The 9,569-nt window shown below is 51.1% G+C and overlaps 1 protein-coding gene across 1 annotated transcript; it reads left to right on the top strand.

Moving 5' to 3' along the window:
• Positions 1-227: 227 nt before the first annotated feature.
• Positions 228-1,908, top strand: LOC123104027 (zinc-finger homeodomain protein 1). Its single transcript, XM_044525747.1, has one exon. The coding sequence runs from the start codon at positions 631-633 to the stop codon at positions 1,522-1,524; it is 894 nt and encodes a 297-aa protein (XP_044381682.1). The 5' UTR covers positions 228-630; the 3' UTR covers positions 1,525-1,908.
• The last annotated feature ends 7,661 nt before the right edge of the window (positions 1,909-9,569 follow it).

The raw sequence follows: 9,569 nt of genomic DNA, 5'->3' as shown, positions 1-9,569 counted from the left end.
AACAGTTTTTGGTCGAGAAAATAAATTTGCTTGACGCTGCATGGCCTTTCATGGATTTCAATGCACCTCCTGGAACACGAGAAGCGGGATCCTGTGTTGACCATGTTCTTGCTAGACACGAGTAACAAAAGAAAAGAGATGCAAAGACCAGATGTCACGATCAAATATTCCGAGAGAACCCCAATTTAAAAGGCGTTGGAGCCAAACCGGGTGAAAAGGGCGGGGCGGAGAGGGACGGCCAGCAAAGACACGATCACGAAGCAAAAGAACATACTACATCACGCCTCGGCCCGGGCACACACAGATAGAGAGAGAGGAGAGGGTGGAGATCAGACAAGTGCGCGACTCGAGAGGGAGGGAGGCGGTGAACAGGAGAGAAAGCGAGTTCGCTACAGAGAGAGAAGCTAGGGAGGGAGGGAGAGGGTTACATCATCGCCTAGGCCGCTGCAGCAGCCTCCTCGGTGCAGCGGCGCGTCGTCAAAACTGGCAGCTAGCCAGATGGTGTCCACACTCTCTCCTGCGTCTCTTATCCCTTCATCCCAGTTTTAACCCTTGCTAAGCCCCTCTTAGCCCGGCCTCCCCTCGGCAACCCAGAGGCTTAGCCTGGCTAGGCACGGGCCGTCGGCGAGCATGGACTTCGACGACCACGACGACGGCGACGAGGAGATGCGGATGTCCATGCCCATGCCGGTGAGCTCCAGCTACGAGCCCCCGCCGCCGCTCTCCACGGGGTTTGGCGGCGCCGGGGTTGCGCCCAGCAAGCCTCCTGGTGGTGGTGGTGGTGGCGGTGGTGGCGAGCTTGGCGGCCGTGCCAAGGCCCCCGGCGGCGGTGCCAGGTACCGCGAGTGCCTCAAGAACCACGCGGTCGGCATCGGAGGGTACGCCGTCGACGGCTGCGGCGAGTTCATCGCCGGCGGCGAGGAGGGCAGCATCGACGCGCTCCGCTGCGCCGCGTGCAGCTGCCACCGCAACTTCCACCGGAGGGAGTCCGACTTCCCCGCGGGGGGCGAGGGCTCGCCCTTCTCTCCCACCGCAATGGTCCCCTACGGAGGCGTGCCGCCGCACCACCAGTTCTCGCCCTACTACCGCACCCCGGCGGGCTACCTGCACCACCACCAGCACCACATGGCCGCGGCCGCCGCTGCAGCCGCGGCGGGGCACCCGCGGCCGCTGGCGCTCCCGTCCACCTCCCACAGCGGGCGCGACGACGCCGACGAGCTGTCGGGCATGGCGGCGGGGCCCATGTCGGCGCTGGTCCCGCTGAGCAGCATGTCCCTGGGCGCGGGCCCGTCGGGGTACGGCTCCGGGTCCGGGTCCGGCAAGAAGCGGTTCCGCACCAAGTTCACCCAGGAGCAGAAGGACAAGATGCTGGCCTTCGCGGAGCGCGTGGGGTGGCGCATCCAGAAGCACGACGAGGCGGCCGTGCTGCAGTTCTGCGACGAGGTGGGCGTCAAGCGCCACGTCCTCAAGGTCTGGATGCACAACAACAAGCACACCCTCGGCAAGAAGCCGCCCAGCATTTGACGGACCCCGCTCCCGCTGGCCGGCCACCGTCCGCATGCAACCGCACGGCGCATCTGGCGTCCTGGGCCAGAGCCGATCGCCCCACCGTCACCGGCCGTGGCTAGCCTCCGATAGGTACCTGCATGTGCTTCTCTCGTTCATCTTAGCTAGCTACCGCATTCGCGCTTGACGACGTTCCCCTCCGCGGCTAGCGGTGCATGGCTAGCTTACATTAGGTTAATCTGTAGCGAGCGTTCCTTGGTTCTTGGCTGGATTAATTTAGGTGGTCCTCTATTTTCATTTCATTTCATTTCTATTTACTGTTGCTCATGTAACTCCTGGCTATGGCGCCACGGCCATTTGCTGATTTGGTTCTTGCTGGGGAATGTACTGCCTGATCGATCAGCTAGCTGGCGAGGAATTGTATCTGGGGATCGGGGCTGCCTGCATGGCCATGGATTCCGTGCGTGCTCCTGAGTAGGAGTAATTTTTTTCCTTTTCGTTCTTGTCGTCGCTAGCTGGAGCTGCGTGCGTCTGCGTTGGGACAATTTTACTCATGGGTCCAGGTTTGCTAGTCGCTACTACCACCTGCGTGCCATTGCCACACCTAAAGAAGATAGACAACTGTTGCATTCCGTTCTTTGCTTAGCCATTTTCCTCCCCGCCTCCTCACTCACTTCGGGCATTTGTTCGGGCACGGGGTAGCTTAATTTTGCACAGACCAATGCTTCCCATCCCCTCCATTGATCCGAGGAAAAAAAAATGAGCGCCATGATCCATGCAGCAGGACTGTAGCAGCACGCTCCATGACGTGCTCCACTGTTCTTGGCCCGATTTTTCTGTCTCTCGCCATGAATCAATGCAACCGTTCGCTCGCGTCCTGCCCCCGCATTTAACTCCCTCGTCTCGCGAGCAATGTTAAGGTTCTTCTCCTCCTCCTCCTCCTCCTTGATCAGTTCTGCCCGCATTAAGGGCCTCTGGCCCTTTCTGCCGATTTACTCGCTTCTGCCCTGCGTGCCTTTCCGTTTTTACTCCCGCCATCCATCGATCGATCAGTCGCCTTTAAAGGCTTTAATACCGGCGCAGGGGGCGCACGCGGCCGCTAGCGGCATTCATCACGGGTGGATGCGTACATGGACGGAGGGAGAGGGATGGACCGATCGGCGAGCTCCGGGACAAATTTATGGCGACGTACTTTGCCTTACGGTATGTGCATGTCAGCGCGTGTCGCTGTAGCACGGACGGAGCATATGCTGCGCTGAGCCTGAGCTGATCACGCCTCGCCGACTGGCCGGGCTGCTGCATGCGCAAGGGGAGGGAGAGGTGCGCGCAGTGCGTTCGAAAATGCAGCAACCTTTGCCCCTCTCCTCGTAAATGTCATCGTGTGACCTGGCTTTGGCTTTTGGGAGGCAGCCATGGCGATCGTCGACGTCTTCCTGTGCGCTGCACTGGTGCAACGTGGGTGGCACACGACTCATCATGTATGTACTTATGGATCGGAGTCCAGCCGCGTACGTGGTCCCGATGGACTCTTCGGTGGCACGAGATAAAAACTTTCAATGGATTTTGGAGCGAGCGCTGTAGCAGCAGCAGGGAGGAGCTAGCTTTGCATTATGAAGCCATGCCATGCTTGCTGGCTGCACGCCCCGAAAGGCGACTGTGGCATATTTCTGTTTTGGGAGAGGTAGGATAGCCTCTTCTTGCTGCAGCCTGCTGCTCCTGTTTTTCTTTTTCTTTTTTTTTTCCTATCGGTGAATCATTGCATTTGCATGTGATGTATGCCAACGTACGAGTAGTATGTATATCCCACCCCTCCACAAAGAGAAAAACGTCTACTGGTATATTCAAGGTGATGCAAACTGTTCCGCTACTCCCAAACTAAGTACACTACCACTAATATCTTTGTAGTCGATCGGGCACGAGAAGCAGTCGTTAAGCCAACTAGTTAGTAATCCCTCTGTTAAGAGCGTTTAGATCATTACTCTACGGAGGGAGTAGCAACTCTACTTTCACCTGAACCTATGACTGGCAGGTTACAATATTAATTTTTACAACGGTGGCCGCAACAGCGGTAAAAGTTGACGCACTGATTAACCGAGCACGACCAGTAAACCTGCACGGTGTGAAGGTGACACTATGAACGATTGCAAATAGTTGCAAGGACGGTAGGGAACAATTAATGCTGCTGTACTAAGGCTGTGTTTATTTTATGCCTCCATTGGTTCGGAGGAATCTTGTAGGAATTTCAAATGATAGGATTTTTATAGAAAAAATTCCTTTAGAGCCCTTTGGTTTGTAGGAATGAAATCGTATTCTTATAAAGGAATTCTTCCTATCCTTCATATTTCATAGGAAAATAAACATTAACCTAGGCTTAATAAAAAAATCCTATGATGTGAATCAAAAGGCATCTTCTTTCCTATTCCTACTCATAGAATTTGAGATACATGTCACCTCATTTCCTATGACTATTCTATTCCAATGATTTTCCTACCTTTTGAATCAAAGAAGGCCTTACTTGTGCTTTTGCACATTAACAAAAAGCCACAAAAACTTCTAAATAGGGGCTTTTTCTTCGGATTTTGGCTTATGAATTAATATTGTTATATGATGGTATAAGCCAAAAGCCGAAGCAATAAAGCACCTAGGAGTCTTTTTGTCCTTTTTTGTCAAAATGAAAAGGCTGCAAAAGCCTAAACAAATAGGGCCTAAGTTGTCCTCCTTCTTTTATCTCTGTTCTCCTCTTGTCTTCTACTCCCAAACTTCAAAGACATACTCCCTTTGTTTTTATTCTGTTCGTGTATTAGCTTTAGTCAGAGTCAAACTTTGTAAACTTTGACAAGATTTATAAACAAAAATAGTAAAATATACATTAAAAATTCAATATTATTGGATTTATTATTGAATGTACTTTCACGTCATATGGTAAATGTTTATATTTTTTTCTATGAACTTGATCAAATTTTATGAAGTTTGACTTCAGTCAAACCTAATATGCTGAGTAAATAAAAAATGAAGGGAGTATTATATTTTTGTTATGGAGGGAGTATTTTCTTACATTAGGTGTTGCACATGCACATAACATCAAGTGTTACACTTGCCTCTTGAGCGGCACGTCTACATTCGTATAGATAATAGACATAAAATTCAATTACTTGGAAGCTCTTTGTTGATGGCGTGTACTCTGCGTCCTCGGCTTACAAGGCGCAATTTGAGGGTTTTACCATCTCGACCATGCTTACAACCGTTTGGAAGGGTTGCCCCCCCCCCCCCCCCAGTGCAAGTTCTTCGCCTGGTTGGTCTTGCAAAACAGGATTTGGACAGCCGATAGACTAAGCCGACGTGGATGGCCAAATTGCGGTCTTTGCCCTCTTTGCAAGCAAGCTCCTGAGTCCGTTGTGCACCTTCTCGCCCAATGCCGCTTCACGACCCGTATCTGGACCGAGATCGCCAACTGGCTTGGCCTCCTGAATTTCTCTACTTTGGCTTGGGCAAATGCCACCTCATTGAGAGGTTGGTGGACTGATACAGTGAACAATACAAGACCGCACTGAAAGGCTCTCACTTCGTTGATGATGTTGGTATCTTGGGAGATTTGGAATGAAAGGCTCTCACTTCGTTGATGATGTTGGTATCTTGGGAGATTTGGAAGGAAAGCAATACGAGAGTTTTTCGAAACACCGCCGCACCCACCATGTTAATTGTCGGGAGGATCAAGGAAGAGGCCCATCTTTGGGCTCTAGCGGGTGCGAAATACTTGAGTAATGTAATGCCGCGAGAGTAGTTGTTTTCTTCCCTGTGTTACGGGCATAAGCGTAAACCTTCTTTCTTAATCAATGAAAATGGCAAATGTTTTGGCTTGTTTCAAAAAAAAAAATAGACATAGACTAAAGCATTCTTTTTTTTAAACGGAGACAAGAAAAATTGTCTCGTCGATTGGTCAAGCATGAGAGAATTATCTAATTAATTAACAAAAGCCGATATAAACATACCACATGTGGATTGCTTGAAAGCTTGACGTCTCATGATCGCATGGTAGCGCACCTGATTTTATTTTTTCTGCAGGCACACATCGTCTTTGCTGAACACTAAAATGGCCATTGCTAACAAGCAGCGGCAGCGTGTATAGGAGACTAGACACTGAAATCTATGAACATGAAATGTAAACTACTGCCTCGTTTCCGAACTATAACATGTTTTACTCCCTTCGTTCCTAAATATTTGTCTTTTTAGAAATTTCAACAAATGACTATATATATATATATATATATAGCAAAATGAGTGAATCTTTATTTTAAAATATATCTATATACATCCGTGTGTGGTAATCCATTTGAAATTTCTAAAAAGACAAATATTTAGGAACAGAGGGAGTACATATTTCAACATGCACTACATACGGACTGAAATGAATAAACAGAAACTAAAAAAGTTAGAACATCTTATAATTTGGAACGGATGCGGTAGCTAGCTTTGAAGAGACGAGTGTGGAAAATTCAAAGCGAAAAAGTTCATAATTTGGACGCACGTCCTCTGTAGAGGGCAATTTCAAACTTTCTGTAAAACCATTTTATGCCACGTCACATAAATGGCAAACGGCGAGGTGTTTGTAAAGCGCTTAACAGTGACCACCACTGTTGCGTCTTGTTGTACTTGCTGACACGAATAGACAGAATTAGAGATCCAGTCAAAGAGACTGTGCTCGCGGACCCCCGAGCCTCCAGCAGCACGATCATAAGGTGTAATGGTCACTTAAGTACGACTTACTCCGTGGCCACTGTGCGCCCGCGTGGTGGTCACACCGGGCTCAAGTATGTATACGGCACTGTGGCCTGATCTTGTCCGTTGTTACCGTGGCCCGCGTGCAGGGCCCCCGCCCTCTGTCAACGTTAGAAAAAAGGAGCTTAAAGTCAACCCAAGCCTTGCGCAGGCTATCTGATGGTGGTGGTGCGTTGGCGCAGTACTGTGCTGTCATGTAGCAGCAGCAGCAGCAGCAGCTAGGGCATGCTGCTATGTGAAACGACGCCTTTCAAACATCTAATCGTCGGCCCTACTAATCACTGCTTCAGTTCCAAGCGTGATATCATGTCACGAGAGCCATTTCCCAGGCAGATAGCGTCTGCATGCGTCGCTTGCTCTTGCCGAGCGCACGCACGCATGCATGCATGCATGCAGCTTGCTTGCTTATCACATAGGATCAGACATTGTTTGGTGTTTGCCATGATATCGCTTGAGGCTGTCAATTATCTGTGCATTTTTGTTTCGAAAAAAAATAGATCTGTTATGAAAATTCATGGAAAGTATAAACACCCCAAACATAACAAAAATTACATCAAGATCCATAAACCATCGAACGACCACCACCGTCACCCGAACATTCTGCCGATGCACCGTTGTCGCCGCTCCTCTGCCGAAGCCGGCTCGTCTATGTCGATGACAAAAGAAAAGTCTTCGTGCACACGTCCTTAAGGACCAGAGCTCTAGAGTCGCGGCCGTCGCCTTCGCACGTGCCCCTAAGGACCAACTAATACCAACTATAGCCATCACGCACGCATGATAGAAACCCTAAGCTCTTCATCCCAAGGAGACGACAGGATCCTATGCTAGAGCTCCATCGGCTACGTCTACATGGACGAACTAGAGGAGGATCAGAGCCCGAAAGACAAACTCGAAGAAGCGCCGCCGTCCGTCTGAACACCGCACATGTGAACACTAAAATACCCTAAGATAAACTACTAGCCGGAGCGACGGCACCGGGATTCCCCTTCCCGTCAGAGCGGCAGGCAGAGGGGAGACGAATCTTTCGACTCGTCGATGAAGTCTGAAGGGAAGAGTTTGCCCTACCGGAGGCAAAGGAAATAAAACGACTGAAGAAGAGTTCAATCATGCCTAGAGAGTAGGACTTTCTTTTCTCAGGCTTAATGGACCTCTTGAACGCTCTTAAGTGGACTAGGCAAAGCTTTTGCCTCCGTTTAAAAAGAAGAATTATCTGTTTTATCTGTTCTGTATTTTTTATTCTGAAAAAGAGATCGTTTTTAATTATAAAATTTGTTGCCATAACATTTTCAGTCCCTGCTAATTTGTCTAGGAATCAATGATTATGAGTATTTCACTATGATTACTCAGCAAGTGACCGGCTACGGGGAATTGGAGGCTTCAAATGAATGCTGAAGAGGAGCTTTTGTCAGTGCAAACTAAAGACTGGCGCGGCACCCTTCCTTCCTTTTTGTGCCGACGGTCCGGGGGCGCAAAAGCGAGGGCAGAGGCGACACTGATACGGACATGGCAATGCATTCCGTGGTGCGTGCGCGGGCTTGGATAATAATGAGCGTCTTCCATTCTCCTCCCTGCAGATCGCATGCTGCACATTGATGCCTCGAGTGCATGCAGTGATGCAGGTGCAGCTATGAGCTAGGCTATCCTGCCTGCCTGCGTAAAGCGAGCCCCGGCCCGGAGGAAAGTTGGGGGGCAGGGCACGTATAAAGAAGCGAACGGACTCGATCGTCCTGCCATGCATGCATGCATGCATGCGTGGATGTTTGCTTGCTTCCATCTGAGTTCTGAGGTTTTTGGTGCTTTGTCAGGCAGCTCTTCCGGGATTTCTGGCGAGGAAGGCAGCTTTAGCCTAGCAGCAGCAGTAGCACCTCTCTCTACGATGGAAAGATGGCGCGTGCTCGGTCGGTCGATCACGCTGCGCTGCTGTGGTATCATGGCCGGGTCTTGAGAAAAGCACCTGCAGATCTATCATGGGATCATCCGCCCGCGGAGGCGGAGCTCGGCTCGCTACATGAGATGCATGGCGTAAAGCGTGTTTGGAAAATTCTGAAAGCTGTTTGGACGACCGTCGGCAAGCAGCGAGCGAGAAGGTGGCCATCAATGTGGATCTATGGTGGTGGTAACTGGTACGTGCGCGCACCCGACCATGCACCCCGGCCGGCACGTCCCCGCGGGGCCGTCAACCGCGCGATCCAGCGGGCGTTTGACCGCCCCGGCGTCGGTAGGGATCTGTCGGTAGGCACGGAATCTCTCGTCTTTTTCCTCCCTGTTATTCCCGGTCGCGGGTCGCGGCCGGTCATGATTGTTATTCGCCGCGGTGGTAGCCGGAGAAGCGAAAAGCCCCCACCGGGCCGTGCAAAAGCGGGGGGCCGATTAGCCAACACGGGCGGGGCGAGCGAGCGCGCTTGCATCGGAGAAAGCGCGGGCGCGGCCGGGAGCGAGGGGGAGGGAGGAGCGCGGCCCCGCGGCGCCGGGGTCTCGCTGATTGGGACGTATCGGGCGCGGAAAGGCGCGCCTGATAGGGACAAAACGACGCGCTGCCTTCGCGCTCGCGGCCTGCTCCGCCTTTGGGCTTCAGGTTTTGCTTGCCGGTTGGCTGCCAGGTTGCTGTGATGTGCGATGTGTCCGCTCTGCCTGGCCTGGCTTGGCTTGTTGGCTCGCACGCATCTGGGCCGGCCGAGCTTTGTCCCGAGCCGGAGCCGTGACCGTGATTGACTGCTTGTGACGCAAAGGGTTTTTGTGGTCTGGCTCAGCTTGTGGTGGAACGGTGGCCGGCGCAACCGTGGGGGGTGGAGCAACAGAGTCTTGTTGATTCGCTATGGGCGTGTTTGATTACATTGCCGATTCAGCCTGGTCCGGTGAGTCTGGCTTTATTGAGCCGGTTTGAAGGGATGCAGGCTAAAAAAACCCAGATGCACATAGTTTGGTTGCTTGCATGCCTCTAGTTGCATGAGACAATCATTTTTGATCCGGTGTTTGGTTGCCCACATTGCATTAGGCGCACATATGACATGGTGTTTGGTTGCAACCTGCATAAGGTGTTGTTATCACTTCTAACTAGTGGTGAGCTTACCACACATAATCTGAACATGTAGCGCCATCTACTTAAACAAATGACAGTTCATCCTAACTACTATCAAATGACAGTTCAAATTATTAAGAGCCATTGGCTAAATAGGGGCTAGTTCATCGGTGCTACCAGGTCTTCCTCTTCCTCTCCTCTTCTTCTACTTCTGCTTCTGCTGCTTCTGCTACTGCTGCTGCTGCTGCTTCTTGTTCTTCTTTCATCT

The sequence above is a fragment of the Triticum aestivum genome, chromosome 5A, assembly GCF_018294505.1.
Source record: "Triticum aestivum cultivar Chinese Spring chromosome 5A, IWGSC CS RefSeq v2.1, whole genome shotgun sequence".
Taxonomy (NCBI): Eukaryota; Viridiplantae; Streptophyta; class Magnoliopsida; order Poales; family Poaceae; genus Triticum; species Triticum aestivum.
The sequence above is the reverse complement of the archived record's forward strand: the minus strand, read 5'-3'. Positions and strand labels throughout refer to the sequence as shown.